Source organism: Haliotis cracherodii, unplaced genomic scaffold (assembly GCF_022045235.1).
Source record: "Haliotis cracherodii isolate W230 unplaced genomic scaffold, xgHalCrac1.p SCAF_2, whole genome shotgun sequence".
Classification (NCBI taxonomy): domain Eukaryota; kingdom Metazoa; phylum Mollusca; class Gastropoda; order Lepetellida; family Haliotidae; genus Haliotis; species Haliotis cracherodii.
Window position 1 is genome coordinate 42,423,476 of NW_027266275.1, and position 19,269 is coordinate 42,442,744.

General features: G+C 45.9%; 1 protein-coding gene across 2 annotated transcripts in view; it reads right to left on the reverse strand.

Moving 5' to 3' along the window:
- LOC139468119 (maternal embryonic leucine zipper kinase-like) overlaps positions 1 to 19,269 on the reverse strand; it is a 41,983-nt gene that overhangs the window by 12,946 nt on the left and 9,768 nt on the right. For both annotated transcript variants that reach the window (XM_071249876.1, XM_071249875.1), the window contains exons 4-11: positions 18,277 to 18,393; positions 14,915 to 15,058; positions 13,956 to 14,024; positions 12,904 to 12,996; positions 9,281 to 9,379; positions 6,697 to 6,864; positions 4,614 to 4,697; positions 896 to 1,015 (exon numbers count right to left, since the gene is read on the reverse strand). In XM_071249876.1, coding sequence (XP_071105977.1) covers positions 896 to 1,015; positions 4,614 to 4,697; positions 6,697 to 6,864; positions 9,281 to 9,379; positions 12,904 to 12,996; positions 13,956 to 14,024; positions 14,915 to 15,058; positions 18,277 to 18,393 — 894 coding nt within the window. The remainder of the gene's footprint in view (positions 1 to 895; positions 1,016 to 4,613; positions 4,698 to 6,696; positions 6,865 to 9,280; positions 9,380 to 12,903; positions 12,997 to 13,955; positions 14,025 to 14,914; positions 15,059 to 18,276; positions 18,394 to 19,269) is intronic.

A 19,269-nucleotide genomic window follows, 5' to 3' on the forward strand; every position in this document is an offset into this window, starting at 1 on the left:
AGGAGTTTGTGTGCTTGTTTTGCCATTTGCAAATTTGGTCAATGAAAACATGAAATTTATGATGAAACATTACCAAATTCAAGGACACTGTGTACTGTATGCCAGACAATGTTTCATACACAGAGATTATGATTACATGTGTATTTTGTCTCATAAAGTAAGCCAGAAATAGCAATCAGCTGTTCACATATTTTCTCCCCGATCTACGTTTGATTTAGTTTAAAAAATATTTAATCTAATGACCATTATCATAACTGAAATGAAGTTTCATAGGAATTAATAGAAAGACAGAAGTATATCGACTAATGTCAGTTTCAAGGCAAGGAAATTAATCTACACAAAACTGAATCCAAATTTTAGAGGAAAGTAACATAATGGATTACAAATATGTCCAGAGTTATCAAAAACGTAAATCACATAAATCGCAACAGATAAGAAAATTAAATATTATCCAAATTTCCATCACCTTCAGTTAGATTATGTACTTTATAATGATCATTCCTCTGACCTTCAACATTTTCTATATCTCCCAGAAGCTACTACTTGTTATGCATAAAAATCACAGGAGTACTAGTTGTTGCTGTTTTTGTTGTTCTTTGTTGTTTAATGCTGCACTCAGCAATATTCCAGCTATATGGAGGTCTGTAAATAATCAGGTCTGGACCAGACAATCTAGTGATTGACATAATGAGCACACATCTGAGATACGATGACATGCATCAACCAAGTCAGCAAGCCTGACCACAATGTCACGTTAGTCACTTCTTACGACAAGCATAGTCGCCTTTTACAGCAAGCAAGGGTTGCTGAAGACCTATTTTACCCCGAATCTTCATGGGTACAGAAGTAATTACTGAACCGTTGTAGCACTGTTATACACTGTATGTGGGGCTACCTTCTTGGGGGCAGGTGTGGTAGAGGAGATGGTGGGCTTCTGGAGGAGGCGGACAGGGCGGCCACGCATCTTCTTCTCCAGCAACAGGAAGTAGGTGGCTGTCAAGTAGTCGTACTTCCACTGGGGGACAAAACACAAAGATGGAGGAAATACTATAGGGGAGAGTCACCAGTAGCATCACACTCATTATCACTACCAACCAATGCAAACAGGAACTGAATGGTGCTGTCACATAATGAAACTTATAGAAGACACTGTATGTGGCAGTGGGTGTAGGGAGGACACTGTACGTGGCAGTGGGTGTAGGGTGGACACTGTATGTGGCAGTGGGTGGGTGTAGGGAGGACACTGTATGTGGCAGTGGATGGGTGTAGGGAGGACACTGTATGTGGCAGTGGGTGTAGGGAGGACACTGTACGTGGCAGTGGGCGTAGGGGGGACACTGTATGTGGCAGTGGATGGGTGTAGGGAGGACACTGTATGTGGCAGTGGGTGTAGGGAGGACACTGTACGTGGCAGTGGGCGTAGGGGGGACACTGTATGTGGCAGTGGGTGTAGGGAGGACACTGTACGTGGCAGTGGATGTAGGGGGGACACTGTATGTGGCAGTGGATGGGTGTAGGGGGGACACTGTATGTGGCAGTGGGTGGGTGTAGGGGGGACACTGTATGTGGCAGTGGGTGGGTGTAGGGGGGGACACTGTATGTGGCAGTGGGTGGGTGTAGGGAGGACACTGTATGTGGCAGTGGGTGTAGGGGGGACACTGTATGTGGCAGTGGGTGGGTGTAGGGGGGACACTCTATGTGGCTGTGGATGGGTGTAGGGGGGACACTGTATGTGGCAGTGGGTGGGTGCAGGGGGGACACTGTATGTGGCAGTGGGTGGGTGCAGGGGGACACTGTATGTGGCAGTGGGTGGGTGTAGGGGGGACACTGTATGTGGCAGTGGGTGTAGGGGGGACACTGTATGTGGCAGTGGGTGTAGGGGGGACACTGTATGTGGCAGTGGGTGGGTGTAGGGGGGACAATGTATGTGGCAGTGGGTGGGTGTAGGGGGGACAATGTATGTGGCAGTGGGTGGGTGTAGGGAGGACACTGTATGTGGCAGTGGGTGTAGGGGGGACACTGTATGTGGCAGTGGGTGGGTGTAGGGGGACACTGTATGTGGCAGTGGGTGGGTGTAGGGGGGACACTGTATGTGGCAGTGGGTGTAGGGGGGACACTGTATGTGGCAGTGGGTGGGTGTAGGGAGGACACTGTATGTGGCAGTGGGTGGGTGTAGGGGGACACTGTATGTGGCAGTGGGTGGGTGTAGGGGGGACACTGTATGTGGCAGTGGGTGTAGGGGGGACACTGTATGTGGCAGTGGGTGTAGGGAGGACACTGTATGTGGCAGTGGGTGGGTGTAGGGGGGACACTGTATGTGGCAGTGGGTGGGTGCAGGGGGGACACTGTATGTGGCAGTGGGTGGGTGCAGGGGGGACACTGTATGTGGCAGTGGGTGGGTGTAGGGGGGACACTGTATGTGGCAGTGGGTGTAGGGGGGACACTGTATGTGGCAGTGGGTGTAGGGGGGACACTGTATGTGGCAGTGGGTGGGTGTAGGGGGGACACTGTATGTGGCAGTGGGTGTAGGGGGGACACTGTATGTGGCAGTGGGTGTAGGGGGGACACTGTATGTGGCAGTGGGTGGGTGTAGGGGGGACACTGTATGTGGCAGTGGGTGTAGGGAGGACACTGTATGTGGCAGTGGGTGGGTGTAGGGGGGACACTGTATGTGGCAGTGGGTGGGTGTAGGGGGGACACTGTATGTGGCAGTGGGTGTAGGGGGGACACTGTATGTGGCAGTGGGTGTAGGGAGGACACTGTATGTGGCAGTGGATGGGTGTAGGGAGGACACTGTATGTGGCAGTGGATGTAGGGGGGACACTGTATGTGGCAGTGGATGTAGGGGGGACACTGTATGTGGCAGTGGGTGGGTGTAGGGGGGACACTGTATGTGGCAGTGGGTGGGTGTAGGGGGGACACTGTATGTGGCAGTGGGTGGGTGTAGGGGGGACACTGTATGTGGCAGTGGGTGGGTGTAGGGGGGACACTGTATGTGGCAGTGGGTGTAGGGGGGACACTGTATGTGGCAGTGGATGTAGGGGGGACACTGTATGTGGCAGTGGATGGGTGTAGGGGGGACACTGTATGTGGCAGTGGGTGGGTGTAGGGGGGACACTGTATGTGGCAGTGGGTGGGTGTAGGGGGGACACTGTATGTGGCAGTGGGTGTAGGGAGGACACTGTATGTGGCTGTGGATGGGTGTAGGGGGGACACTGTATGTGGCAGTGGGTGGGTGTAGGGGGGACACTGTATGTGGCAGTGGGTGGGTGTAGGGGGGACACTGTATGTGGCAGTGGGTGTAGGGGGGACACTGTATGTGGCAGTGGGTGGGTGTAGGGGGGACACTGTATGTGGCAGTGGGTGTAGGGGGGACACTGTATGTGGCAGTGGGTGTAGGGAGGACACTGTATGTGGCAGTGGGTGGGTGTAGGGGGGACCCTCTATGTGGCAGTGGATGGGTGTAGGGGGGACACTGTATGTGGCAGTGGGTGGGTGTAGGGGGGACACTGTATGTGGCAGTGGGTGGGTGTAGGGGGGACACTGTATGTGGCAGTGGGTGTAGGGAGGACACTGTATGTGGCAGTGGGTGGGTGTAGGGAGGACACTGTATGTGGCAGTGGGTGGGTGTAGGGAGGACACTGTATGTGGCAGTGGGTGGGTGCAGGGGGGACACTGTATGTGGCAGTGGGTGGGTGCAGGGGGGACACTGTATGTGGCAGTGGGTGGGTGCAGGGGGGACACTGTATGTGGCAGTGGGTGGGTGTAGGGGGGACACTGTATGTGGCAGTGGGTGTAGGGGGGACACTGTATGTGGCAGTGGGTGGGTGTAGGGAGGACACTGTATGTGGCAGTGGGTGGGTGCAGGGGGGACACTGTATGTGGCAGTGGGTGGGTGCAGGGGGGACACTGTATGTGGCAGTGGGTGGGTGCAGGGGGGACACTGTATGTGGCTGTGGATGGGTGTAGGGGGGACACTGTATGTGGCAGTGGGTGGGTGTAGGGGGGACACTGTATGTGGCTGTGGATAGGTGTAGGGAGGACACTGTATGTGGCAGTGGGTGGGTGTAGGGGGGACACTGTATGTGGCAGTGGGTGTAGGGAGGACACTGTATGTGGCAGTGGGTGGGTGTAGGGGGGACACTGTATGTGGCAGTGGGTGTAGGGGGGACACTGTATGTGGCAGTGGGTGGGTGTAGGGAGGACACTGTATGTGGCAGTGGGAGGGTGCAGGGGGGACACTGTATGTGGCAGTGGGTGGGTGCAGGGGGGACACTGTATGTGGCAGTGGGTGGGTGCAGGGGGGACACTGTATGTGGCTGTGGATGGGTGTAGGGGGGACACTGTATGTGGCAGTGGGTGGGTGTAGGGGGGACACTGTATGTGGCTGTGGATGGGTGTAGGGAGGACACTGTATGTGGCAGTGGGTGGGTGCAGGGGGACACTGTATGTGGCAGTGGGTGCAGGGGGGACACTGTATGTGGCAGTGGGTGGGTGTAGGGGGGACACTGTATGTGGCAGTGGGTGGGTGTAGGGGGGACACTGTATGTGGCAGTGGGTGGGTGTAGGGGGGACACTGTATGTGGCAGTGGGTGGGTGCAGGGGGGACTTACCTGTAACACCTGTGTCTCCATCTCCATCTTACATTTCCCATAGTGCACAGCTAGTTCTGTTATACAGTCATCGTCCAATGTCCGCTGATGAATTAAAGATATTTCGCAATGATAGATACGCTCTAATTATCACATTTCACAGAAACATTTTCTTAAAATGCAATACAAAGACAGGCAAGAGTATTCAATATATTTTGGATATTATTGGATGCTGAGAATTAACAGCAATAAATAATCATGCCTATATTTAAGGAATGCAGTTCCAAACAGAGAACAAGTTTAGTAAAATTTGGTGAAGTAAACTGAAGACTAACCTTCCTCACCCCTGGCCCTGTTCTACAGATGTTGAAGCCTGCCTTGTACTGGGTGTTCTACAGATGTCAAAACCTACCTTGTATTGGGTGTTCTACAGATGTTGAAGCCTGCCTTGTACTTGGTGTTCTACAGATGTTGAAGCCTACCTTGTACTTGGTGTTCTACAGATGTTGAAGCCTGCCTTGTACTTGGTGTTCTACAGATGTTGAAGCCTACCTTGTACCTGGTGTTCCACAGATGTTGAAGCCTACTTCATACTGGGTGTTCTACAGATGTTGAAGCCTACTTCATACTGGGTGTTCTACAGATGTTGAAGCCTACCTTGTACTTGGTGTTCTACAGATGTTGAAGCCTACCTTTTACTGGGTGTTTTACAGATGTTGAAGCCTGCCTTGTACTGGGTGTTCCACAGATGTTGAAGCCTGCCTTGTACTGGGTGTTCCACTCTACGGGGATGTTGAAGCCTACCTTTTACTGGGTGTTCTACAGATGTTGAAGCCTACCTTGTACTTGGTGTTCTACAGATGTTGAAGCCTACCTTGTACTGGGTGTTCTACAGATGTTGAAGCCTACCTTGTACTGGGTGTTCCACAGATGATGAAGCCTGCCTTGTACTGGGTGTTCCACTCTACGGGGATGTTGAAGCCTACCTTGTACTTGGTGTTCTACAGATGTTGAAGCCTACCTTGTACTGGGTGTTCTACAGATGTTGAAGCCTGCCTTGTACTGGGTGTTCCACAGATGATGAAGCCTACCTTTTACTGGGTGTTCTACAGATGTTGAAGCCTGCCTTGTACTGGGTGTTCTACAGATGTTGAAGCCTACCTTGTACCTGGTGTTCCACAGATGTTGAAGCCTACCTTATACTGGGTGTTCTACAGATGTTGAAGCCTACTTCATACTGGGTGTTCTACAGATGTTGAAGCCTACCTTGTACTGGGTGTTCTACAGATGTTGAAGCCTACCTTGTACTGGGTGTTCTACAGATGTAGAAGCATACCTTGTACTGGGTGTTTTACAGATGTTGAAGCCTGCCTTGTACTGGGTGTTCCACAGATGATGAAGCCTACCTTTTACTGGGTGTTCTACAGATGTTGAAGCCTACCTTGTACAGGGTGTTTTACAGATGTTGAAGCCTACCTTGTACTGGGTGTTTTACAGATGTTGAAGCCTGCCTTGTACTGGGTGTTCTACAGATGTTGAAGCCTGCCTTGTACTTGGTGTTCTACAGATGTTGAAGCCTGCCTAGTACTGGGTGTTCGACATGTTGAAGCCTACTTTATACTGGGTATTCTACAGATGTTGAAGCCTACCTTGTACTGGGTGTTCTACAGATGTTGAAGCCTACCTTGTACTGGGTGTTCTACAGATGTTGAAGCCTATCTTGTACTTGGTGTTCCACAGATGTTGAAGCCTACCTTGTACTGGGTGTTCCACAGATGTTGAAGCCTGCTTTGTACTGGGTGTTCTACAGATGTTGAAGCCTACCTTGTACTGGGTGTTCTACAGATGTTGAAGCCTATCTTGTACTTGGTGTTCCACAGATGTTGAAGCCTGCTTTGTACTGGGTGTTCTACAGATGTTGAAGCCTACCTTGTACTGGGTGTTCTACAGATGTTGAAGCCTACCTTGTACTTGGTGTTCTACAGATGTTGAAGCCTACCTTGTACTTGGTGTTCTACAGATGTTGAAGCCTGCCTTGTACTGGGTGTTCTACAGATGTTGAAGCCTATCTTGTACTGGGTGTTCTACAGATGTTGAAGCCTACCTTGTACTTGGTGTTCCACTCTACAGGGATGTTGAAGCCCTTGGTCATCCAGGGGTGGTGAAGGAGCTGCTGCACGGTGATGCGCCGCTTCGGGTCCACGCGCAGCATCTGGCTGATGAGGTCCGCAGAGTCCAAGGACAGCCAGTCAGGCACGTCATATTTGCCGCTCTGTTTGCAGTGACACATGGCACATCTCATGAACATCTGATGTAGCTAGTTTGGATGTGTTAAAGTTCAGGAGAGCAGAGATAACATGCAAATATCACTTGATAGCGTTTCTGATACTGGTAGTTTGACAGAACCTGTGACTTGTTTATTGGATGACAGACCCATGAGAAATACCTTTTCTTCTGTACAAAATATGTAAAGGTTAAGATTTTACACTGGATTCTGTTTATTACTGTCATGAGTATGAAGACAATAGTGAGAACAGGTGTCAAACTCATTTGGGGGGTCCAAACACAGAAAGGTTTATCACTTTTCAAGGAGAAAACTTTTTTCTGATTCAACCAAATACAGAACAACCAATGGAATTAATTCAACAGATTTAGAGCTTCAAGTTAGTTCCATAAGCAAACTTTTTTTCTGTACAAAGAGTTACAGTAGCTTATTTGGGTCTTGCGACACATTGGCAATGTGCTCAGTTTAACATGCATTTCTCATTAACCTATTGAAAACAAATTTATCAGCTAAGGACAAGGGCTTCTTTGGTTATTGGTCATCACTGGAATTTCTCGTTCTGCTTCCAATATCAAACTAAATGATGGTATGCACTAGGGCTCGGACGAGTCCAAATTTACTACCTGGGTACCCACCCCACTATTACCCGACCCTACCCGGGTACCCGCTGTAGGTCTCAAGAGATAGGTACAAATGTCCGGTTGGGAATACAATGTAATTTGACCGTAGCCCTGGCAAAATGTATTTAGATACTCATAGAGAACGATCTGGTCATGCATACATGGAAGGTGACTAAGTTTTATCTCTATTCAAACACATAAAGCCAAAAGGAATGGGTGCATAGTCAGAAAGAAATTCGAACATTAGTCACTTATAGTGTAACTGTGGAAGTTCTAGATAATTTTTGCCATTAAACAATATATCACATGATTAACCACGGGTACGGGTAGTCCTGTGGGTATCCAGGGCCTACTCAGGAAGCCCCTGACACGAGTACCCGAGTACCCGAGTACCCGAGTTAACTGTCCCAGCCCTAGTATGCACAATATGACTTAACTATGCTGGAGAGGAACCCAGTTTACTCCTGTGCATTTCACAAGGAACGCTGCTGTCCAAACGGACCTTGTTTAGTAATAAAACTGTCAACAGCTCATCAGCAGTCACCAGCCCATCACAGTAACTATCATTGATAAATAAACACTTTTTTTTATAGATAGATAGATAGATAGATAGATAGATAGATAGATAGATAGACAGTTTCACACATTGAAGTGAGTAGTGTTTTTCATCATTAATAGTGTTCCTCATAATAAAGCAGCTGACATCAAGAAGAGTTTGCCACTAACGTGGCTATATCCCCCGCCCGTTGCAGAATTTATGACATAATTAAATCTAAACAAACCCTAACCTGTTTTAACCGAGGAGGAACTTGTTATGGAAATCATTATTCTCTAAGAAATATCAGTATATAAAGTTATTAGTATATAACTGTCTGTAAATATATATGTGTGTATGTGTGTTGGTATGTGTGAGTAAGTGTGTGTGCACGTGTATATTTTCTTCTCCATGATTTTTGCTTTCTTTGAACCTATTTTATACAAGTGAGAATTTCATTTGCAGTTACTGGTTTATTAAGTAGTTTGTCAGCTCATGAGGATCAGCATAAAAGATTCCTTCTGAGAAGAAGTTCTAAGTTTATTCACTTGTGTTTAGGTTCCTGTTTTGATTGAGCTTCCAGCTCTGTTTCTTATTGAAATATTGTTTACGTTATTGACCTCTTGATATTATCCTCCATACTGTTAGGTATGGGAATATATACATGTAAAGTGAAACTTGAGTTGTTAGATTACATGCTTAAATTAATTGTTGCAGCAATAATAGATTAGGAATGTTTGCATTATATAATTAAATTACCGTTGACCTCTGCATGATGCTATATATTTCCTACAACTTTAACTGTCAACCTTGGAGAGCTGCTCACACAAGTCACATGCAGTGAACCTGATGTGGCCAGCTGGTGTGGTCATCAGGTCAGAATACACTCCTACTGTAATGGGCTGAGACAGGCACTGGATGTCAGCACGTCAGAGTTATGCTGTTGGGGAGACAAGACTTGGCTATCACATTACGTGATTTGGCCTCTTTCTCTGCGAAATGCACAGGAGTAAGTTGTAACATTGGTGAATCAAGTGAGCAACAGAGAAATTAGGTCAATAGTAATTTTCGGTAAATATTTTGAAGGAAAATTTGTTTCACATTAATTATAGCACTTTCAAGGTTTAATACAATCCCAATATTTCCTAGTATTTTTCTCCCAGAGTGGTAAATGAAGCAATTGTTTTTAACAGGGTGAAATTCAAGCATATTTTAAGTTTCTGCAAACCAAGTGGGAATGATGTACTACCTGTATTTTTCTGTACAATGTAGGTATCTTGTCATCATCGAAGGGCAGGAAGCCACACAGCAGTGCGTACAGAAGCACACCCATGCTCCACAGGTCCGCCTGGAGGGTACATTCACACTCTACAAAGTCATGTCAGTCTTCAAACACTAAAACTTATCTTGCAGTGGATGATACCTTGGTATGGTTGTTGTTTAACCCAGCACTCAGCAATATTCAAACTATATGACATTGATTCTGGACCAGACAAGCTCATGATTGAGAAAATGAGCAACACTTCACACTGTCGGTGTACAATCAGATGCTCAATTACAGAGCCTGCCCACATTAAGTCAATTCATGTTTGTTTTTGTTTTTTTGTTTGTTGTTTAACGCTGCACTCTGCAATATTCAAGCTATTTGACGGCGATTTGTAAATAAACGAGTCTTGATCAGACAATCCAGTGATTGACAGCATGAGCATGAATATGGTGACATGCAGCAAGCAAGTCAGCGAGCCTGACCACCCGATCACGTTAGTCGTCTCTTATGACAAGCATGGGTTGCTGAAGACATATTTTAACCCAGATCTTCACGGGTCTCGTTTCGTATGACAAACACATGTTGCTGCGGACCACTACCAATCTGGAATCCCCACAATAACCTAGTATATGTATGATATTGGTAGACTTAACCTGACAACAGTGCAAATGTCTTATCTTCAATCCTTTAAACCCAAACTAAAATGTGTCTCTCCACTAGGGGGAACTCTCCACAAGGTCACCGACTATAGTTACCTCCCTTAGCCCACTTTTCATCACATCAAAAACTACAGGAAGCTTCAGACAGATAAAGGTCAGGTGGGCCTGAGAGGTGGTGCATCACTTTTCATCACATCGAAAACTACAGGAAGCTTCAGACAGATAAAGGTGGTGGATCAGGATAATTATACTAATATCATAAATATTCTAATTTCTGAAATTATTTCTTATCCTGATTGCAACTTGACTAATCCTTTAACCTGTAGCATCCTTACTCTTACATCCAAGGCTTTGTAGTTGAGGACCAGTACAGCTTACTATACGTGGAGCCCTGGAGGAACACAACTTCAAGTTGTAACATATAAACAAGAACCCAACAATCCCTTAGAATATATATTGCCACATAATCGAAATATCTGGTAACACCCAGTGGGGGGATGATAAAGACGATCTGTGGGCTTAATACAGAAGCATTGCTTAGAGCTGAGTGTACAATAATTATAAACCTATTCATTGGGATCTCTATTAAGCAAGAGAGTTCTTTCTATAGGCATTAAAACCTATTGTGAGGTTTTACTTTGAAAGTAAAACCTATTAAGAGGTTTTACTTTCAAAGTAAAACCTATTATGGACGCTAATGACTAACTTTCAAATTTCATCCATTCCAAATCGATAAGAAAAGTCATCGCTTTCTTCATTGAATGAAGACTGGGTAACAAAATGAAAATCGTCGTCGTCGCTCATCTTTCCACATCAGAGTCTCCGGTGAAAGGACAGCAAGGTTTCAAAACATGTGCTTTTAAACAAGTTCTTATCAATGCTGCACAATTTGCACATGCAGTAACTGCTAGCCGTTACGTTACAACTACCTCTATGTAACAGTTGGATTGTTTAAAGTTGAAAATCTTGTAAAGCAAAAAACACCTTTAAAATTGCGAATTTCCGTTTTGAAAAGTTTAATAGAAGTGGAATATTGCAACACAAACATTTAGAAACCGAAGATTTCACTTTCATTAAAAAGTAAGTATTTTAGTTGTGTTTTGTTGTTCTCTTAAACGCCTGGCAAGTCAGCGAATTTCACGTGCAAGTTATGATATAACGTCTTCAAGGAAGCGCTATAATGAAGCGCCTCATTTATAGATGCTCGTTATAACTTTAACCAATTTAGACGGTTTATAAGTATGGAAAAACACTTTCCCTCGGTTTTGGTAGACAGAGCAAGGCCTGGGGGTCGGGAAAAAACGTGGGGGCTTTGCCCCCTTGGTTTTTCCGTCTCCCCAGGGCATGCTCTGTCTACCAAAACCTCGTAAGCGTGTTTTCTCCAATCCATAATCAGCAATATACTGATGTGCCTACTACGTGATTGAATGGATGGGTTATCTTTCCCAACAAAGAAACCGGAATGGACCCGGAGCTATAATAGTCCTGGGAACCAAAGTCAACTGGAAGGTGCGATCACAAGCAGACTAATGATCTGCGTTGAAGTTTCTGTAGAATTCTGACATGAAGACCTTCCCACGAGATGGTGATGCCTTGAATGTGACGGGTTCTGGCCTTCAATGGCACTATAAAAAAACTGATAACACTGAAACATTGTGTTCAGTAGGTGACTCAAGTGAGTTGCTCCCATCTTGTTGATGTAGTGTGTCACTGTGGACTTGTCTGGAGATCAGAACTGATCAAAAAGCATTTTCAACATTGAATTGCTGTTAACTGAAGACCTTCAAGTTGTGAATCTTGCATATGTTGTTGGAATTCTTCTAGGGTACAAAGAGAAATCCTGGAGTAAAACCCTGGCGTAAGCTGGTACCATGGGATTTCTTTTACAGCCTGCTTTTGAAGGAGAATCTGAATGTTATCGTTCAACAAAACACCTTTGAAACACTCTTCTTCTGGGTGCAGACTTCTAAGGCGTGCTTCACAGAACAGAGTACAGGGTTGTTCGAATACTTTTGCCACGTGGAGTCTTCCAAATGGGCCAGTCCAATCAAAACCGAAAGAGAACCACAAACATGCATCAATATGTTGGACCTGCTGACGATACTGGAACTGATACTTTAAAGTAGTCCATTACCTTGATGATTGCTGTGAGATAAGAACTCACATGAGAGAGTAGCTTGAGACCTCTGCGCAAATCACTGCTTATTGCCATAAGCACCTTCTTGTCCACAGTAAGCCTCCCAGCACCCGCTCTCAATCTATGGGTATCTGTAGCTTGTGAAGACGTTTTAAAGGTGAGCCAATTACCCAGTAGCATATATTATGAGCCGCTGATTATCTAACCTACCCTTCCAGGGAAGAGAGTCTGCAAGTTGTAAAAGCATACCTGACAGTGGTAAAGTCATTCATGGAGTAGGCTCTGTCTCTTGTATGTTGAATGTGATTGTTCAAGATTTCTTTGGGCCAGGTGAGGTATGCCCAAAATGTCCACCAGAATGAGGCATTATTGTATGTATGTAATAACCTTCCAATGAAAGAAACGTTCAACACAAATGTAATCCAGAAGAACCAATATTGAGCCCGATACAAATGGGCAGCTCGCAAACCATGTGATGTTAGGAAATATGAGGGCACGAGGGGAGATAACTCTAGTTGGTGACCGGGTGGAGAGACGTGTTTTGGTTCTGTTAATGGAACACCGATAGGACATATGCACTAACTACAAGCATAATTAAATTAATGTGAAATCAAAGACAAAAGTGATTTATGACTGATTTTAGCTTCTCAATGAATGTTAACACCAAATGTCTATTGTGTTCAAAGCAAGGTTATGTGGTGAGTGACCAACATTCACATACCAAGCAGAGATTTACAACCAATGCAACTTGTCATGGCAAATGAATGGACAAAATAACTTAGGGTTTCATATTCTTTCTTTCACCTTACCTCAGCCCCAAGGTATTCCTTGCCAGATATGAGCTCCGGTGCAGCGTACGCGGGGCTCCCACAACATGTGTACAGGTGGCGCTCCATCCCACCCTGTGTTGGTTGGGAACAGTTAAAAAAAAAGGTACTTATACATTTCATCAGATTCATACAACTGCAGACAAATATATTCCCCAAACCATTTGATGTTATATTTTCAACCACTGAAAGTAGACAGTAAGGAGTGAAGCACTCCTAAAATATAATAAAAATCTATGTCAAGTAGACTTAAGAATCTTCTGGTCAAATTTGAATTCCACAAGTTTTTTTTGGTTTCTTTGTTTTTTTTTAGATATTTTTATTTCAATTCAGTAGACATAAATGTAACATTGGTACATGAGGTATATATGTGTAGCAATTCATAGAATCTTAAAACATGCTCAGATATTGGTATGTACATATATTGATTGAATGAGAAATCATAATAAGTAGGCTGATAATACCTTCCATTTTCTGTCGAATCTCTTAATACAACTATTTTTCATTGCGATGAAGAATTCCACAAGTTCAATGCTAGTTTCTCTTACCAGGATCTTCAGCAATTCATTGTACAAAGATCCCAAGCATCTGAAGTTTTCTTGGATGCCATTATTACAGCATAGGCAATTCATAAAATGTTTTCCAAGTTTATTGCCAGCTGCTAGATTCGGATCTCAGAACTATAAGGCATCGTAAATAATGTTTTAAGGTGTCAGGTATGGTATAGTATGCAGTAATATAGATTATTCCTGAATGATATTGAAAGTATACTCCTAAAAAAGAAAAAAAAAGAAATGCATTACATGATTTTGGGAGTGGGAAATAATACATTTACTGCACATCAAACTCTTGAGTGACGACATTGCAAACAGGACAAAAGTGGACGTCCAATATGAAGAAATTACATGGAAAATAATTTGGGTCATGAGAAGTTGTGTGTCCACCACAGCAACCGCCTATTAATGCATGACTCAAATTTCAAAATCTTACCCCTCGATACAAAGGAAATACTGTATATGGCGTCAGCAACTTACCTTTGGTTTAGCACACAGGCCAAAATCAATGAGTTTTAGGTTTTGATCCTCATCAAGCAGCAAGTTTTCCTAGTAAACAAAATGGTACTACAATATTAGTATGGTGTAGCAACTAACAGCACTACCATGACTATAGATGCATTTCAATTGTCCATGATCCGATGGCAATATCATGATGACAATTCAAATTATGATCAGCGTTATTGGAAATTGATAGTAATAACATGATAGGTAGACATGACAGACAAAACACAAATCAAGAAATGACCATTCATTTGATACATGAAATAGGCCCTGTTGGAAGATTAGTTTAGTTTAGGAAATTCATATCATTTTATGTTTTTCTCATCTCCAACCTAAATCGGGAAGAGAGCGGATGGTCAAAAAATAAAATGAATTTATTTTGTTTAATGACTGTTTCACTAATTGTGTAACTTACTTTATGACACTTTAAAGTTTAAAACATTTGGTACCAGTCTTTAAATTAATTTATGACAGACATCGTGGGAATAAATTTTTATGATTGTATCTGAAGAAAGATCAAGCTGACCTGGTTTTTTTTATGAATGTGCAATGGTAGTATTTCCTTTTTATCACATCGGGGCGCAATTTTTCCCAGTTTTATTATTTCACGTCGGAATGAAAGGCCAGGGCAGGCAGGAGATGGAAAACTACTTGTACCAGTCCACTAGTCTTGAAAACATTTATAGTTCTAGTCCCCTGAGATACCATGCCACAGTTTAACATGAAAACCCCACTCAGACACAGTATACTGACTCCAAGCAGGCAGGGTAACAACAAGTACCACCTTTAATTATCTTTTGGTATGACACGGCCGTGAATCGAACCTCTGACCTTCCACTTTCTGGGTGGATGCTCTACAACTAGACCACGGAAGTGGTCACTATTGCAAAAGTGTCACAAGGATGATTGTAACCCATGAGACACAAGTAACATACAGGTTTGAGGTCCCGGTGTGCATAGCCTTGATAGTGGATGTAAGCCACTGCAGAGACAATCTGTCGGAAGAAGATGCGAGCTTCATCCTCATCCAGCCTGTCCTTGGACACAATGTAGTCAAACAACTCTCCCTCTGGGCAGTACTGGAACAGATATGGTAAACATCCTCCAATGCCAAGTTCATATGTTTATCACAAGTTATATGACCTAAGCAGACATACTTCAAGTTTACAAAGATACCCAGCTGATCACATAAAAAATATACTGTCTCGAAAATGTTGGAAAATTGCTAACTGGCATGAAACATTCTTGTGTTGCCTCCCAAGGAACACCTTCTCCCCTACTTCCTCCTGTAGAACTCATTTCACTCCCTCATGAATATATCCCACTTCACCCCACCCAACAGAACACTTCCTCTCCCCCTCATGAATATATCCCACTTCACCCCACCCAACAGAACACTTCCTCTCCCCCTCATGAATATATCCCACTTCACCCCACCCAACAGAACACTTCCTCTCCCCCTCATGAATATATCCTACTTCAACCAAACCAAGGGAACACTTCCTCTCCCCCTCATGTATATATCCCACTCCATCCCACCCAAAGGAACACTTCCTCTCCCGCTCATGTATATATCCCAATTCATCCCACCCATAGGAACACATTCCATCCCACCCGAAGGAACACTTCCTCTCCCCCTCATGTATATATCCCACTCCATCCCACCCAAAGAAACACTTCCTCTCCCGCTCATGTATATATCCCAATTCATCCCACCCATAGGAACACACTCCATCCCACCCAAAGGAACACTTCCTCTCCACAACATATATATATCCCACTTCATCCCACCCGAAGGAACACTTCCTCTACCCCTCATGTTTATATCCCACTCCATCCCACCCAAAGAAACACTTCCTCTCCCGCTCATGTATATATCCCAATTCATCCCACCCATAGGAACACACTCCATCCCACCCAAAGGAACACTTTCTCTCCACAACATATATATATCCCACTTCATCCCACCCAAAGGAACACTTCCTCTCCCCCTCATGTATATATCCCAATTCATCCCACCCATAGGAACACACTCCATCCCACCCAAAGAACACTTCCTCTCCACAACATATATATATCCCACTTCACCCCACCCAGAGGAACACTTCCTCTTCTGCTCATATATATATCCCACTTCATCCTGGCCGAAGGAACACACCCCTCCCCTACATGTATATATCCCACTTTACCCCATCCAAAGGGACATTTTTTCTCCCCATTATGTATAAATCCAAAATCACCCAATCTCCCCTCTTCTTGCTGCAAATCACACGTCACCTCCCCCAAGGACACACCTCCCCTACCCTTCCAATACATCTCATGTTACCTCCCCCCAGGACACACCTTCTCCCCTACCCTTGCTGCAGATCCCACATCACCTCCCCCAGGCACACCTTCTCCCCTACCCTTGCTGCGCATCCCACGTCACCTCCCCCCCAGGACACATCTCCCCTACCCTTCCAATAGATCCCACGTCACCTCCCCCTGGACACACCTTCTTCCCTACCCTTGCTGCACATCCCATGTCACCTCCCCCTGGACACACCTTCTCCCCTACCCTTGCTGCAGATCACACGTCACCTCCCCCAGGACACACCTCCCCTACCCTTGCTGCAGATCCCACGTCACCTCCCCCTGGACACACCTTCTCCCCTACCCTTGCTGCACATCCCATGTCACCTCCCCCTGGACACACCTTCTTCCCTACCCTTGCTGCACATCCCATGTCACCTCCCCCTGGACACACCTTCTCCCCTACCCTTGCTGCAGATCACACGTCACCTCCCCCTGGACACACCTCCCCTACCCTTCCAATACATCCCACGTCACCTCCCCCTGGACACACCTCCCCTACCCTTGCTGCACATCCCATGTCACCTCCCCCTGGACACACCTTCTCCCCTACCCTTGCTGCACATCCCATGTCACCTCCCCCTGGACACACCTCCCCTACCCTTGCTGCACATCCCATGTCACCTCCCCCAGGACACACCTCCCCTACCCTTGCTGCACATCCCATGTCACCTCCCCCTGGACACACCTCCCCTACCCTTGCTGCACATCCCATGTCACCTCCCCCTGGACACACCTTCTCCCCTACCCTTGCTGCACATCCCATGTCACCTCCCCCAGGACACACCTCCCCTACCCTTGCTGCAGATCCCACGTCACCTCCCCCTGGACACACCTTCTCCCCTACCCTTGCTGCACATCCCATGTCACCTCCCCCTGGACACACCTTCTCCCCTACCCTTGCTGCACATCACACGTCACCTCCCCCAGGACACACCTTCTCCCCTACCCTTGCTGCACATCCCACGTCACCTCCCCCTGGACACACCTTCTCCCCTACCCTTGCTGCACATCCCATGTCACCTCCCCCAGGACACACCTCCCCTACCCTTGCTGCACATCCCATGTCACCTCCCCCTGGACACACCTCCCCTACCCTTGCTGCACATCCCATGTCACCTCCCCCAGGACACACCTCCCCTACCCTTGCTGCACATCCCATGTCACCTCCCCCTGGACACACCTCCCCTACCCTTGCTGCACATCCCATGTCACCTCCCCCTGGACACACCTTCTCCCCTACCCTTGCTGCACATCCCATGTCACCTCCCCCAGGACACACCTCCCCTACCCTTGCTGCACATCCCACGTCACCTCCCCCTGGACACACCTTCTCCCCTACCCTTGCTGCACATCCCATGTCACCTCCCCCTGGACACACCTTCTCCCCTACCCTTGCTGCACATCACACGTCACCTCCCCCTGGACACACCTTCTCCCCTACACTTGCTGCACATCCCACGTCACCTCCCCCTGAACACACCTTCTCCCCTACCCTTGCTGCACATCCCATGTCACCTCCCCCAGGACACACCTCCCCTACCCTTGCTGCACATCCCATGTCACCTCCCCCTGGACACACCTCCCCTACCCTTGCTGCACATCCCATGTCACCTCCCCCAGGACACACCTCCCCTACCCTTGCTGCACATCCCACGTCACCTCCCCCCGAGGACACATCTCCCATACCCTTCCAATACATCCCACGTCACCTCCCCCTGGACACACCTTCTCCCCTACCCTTGCTGCACATCACTCACACACACACACACACACACACACACACACACACACACACACACACACACACACACACACACACACACACACACACACAAAAACACACACACACACACAAAAACACACACACACACACACACACACACACACACACACACACACACGCAGACGCAGACACACGCCACCCTTCTCTGTCAGCTGTTACCTCGAGTATCATGTAGAACCTGTCCTCAGTCTCCACCACTTGGAACAGCTTACAGATATGCTGGTGGCACAGCTCCTTCATGGCAGCTATCTCTGTCTTAACTCTGGGCAGGTCCTCCTGTGATCATAAATTTACACTTATCAAGTCTGTGTCTTCAAACTTTTAAGTCCAAAAGCCACACCTACAAATCTCTGACACACCTGAAACAAGTGTATTTCTCTCTTGGTATACACATCTGAATCAGGGATAGGAGGTCATGAAATCTATCAAGCACAAAGTGCAACAGACAATATCTTGTGTTGACAAAAGAATAGGGGTGACTATTGGTCTGGAAATCACTACTGTGATAACTATTGATATTGAAAGAAACTATTGCATTGACTATTGATATTGCAAGCAACTATCGCAATAAATATCAATAGTTTTCAGTGTATCATTTTAGATGAATTTTAGAGTTGAATTAAACCTTGGAACTGAAGTTCCAATTTAATAATCAATTTATTGACTAAGTGCTTACCAATAGCAATATATCGATATTTCGATTAATCGTGACCCCCCTATAAAAGAATGTAAAAAGACCAAATCAACGTAAAAGCTGACATCTGCTTGGCTAAAAAAAATAATACATCTTTTTCTTTTGCTGTGTGGTCAACAAGTTTACTCTGGGTTCACCTGACCGGATCTCCTATCAAGGAATTGTCAGGTCTTGAGTTAAACATCTGTGTTTAATGAAATGAGAAGACTGAGTCAGATAGTATTTATTAAATGCAGAATATCTGTCTGTTCAATGCATTTTATATAAATATTCTTAATATTCCCAACACTCAACATAATCAAAAGGGCCAAGGCTTTGAAACTATCACATCAAGGCCTAAACAAGTACATGTATAAGGAAAGGTGTGTCGCCTTTGTAAATACTCAAACTTCTTAACTTAGTTATTCTCAAGGAGAGTTTATTGTTTTATAGCAGAAAATAATAACAGGGCTGCAGAC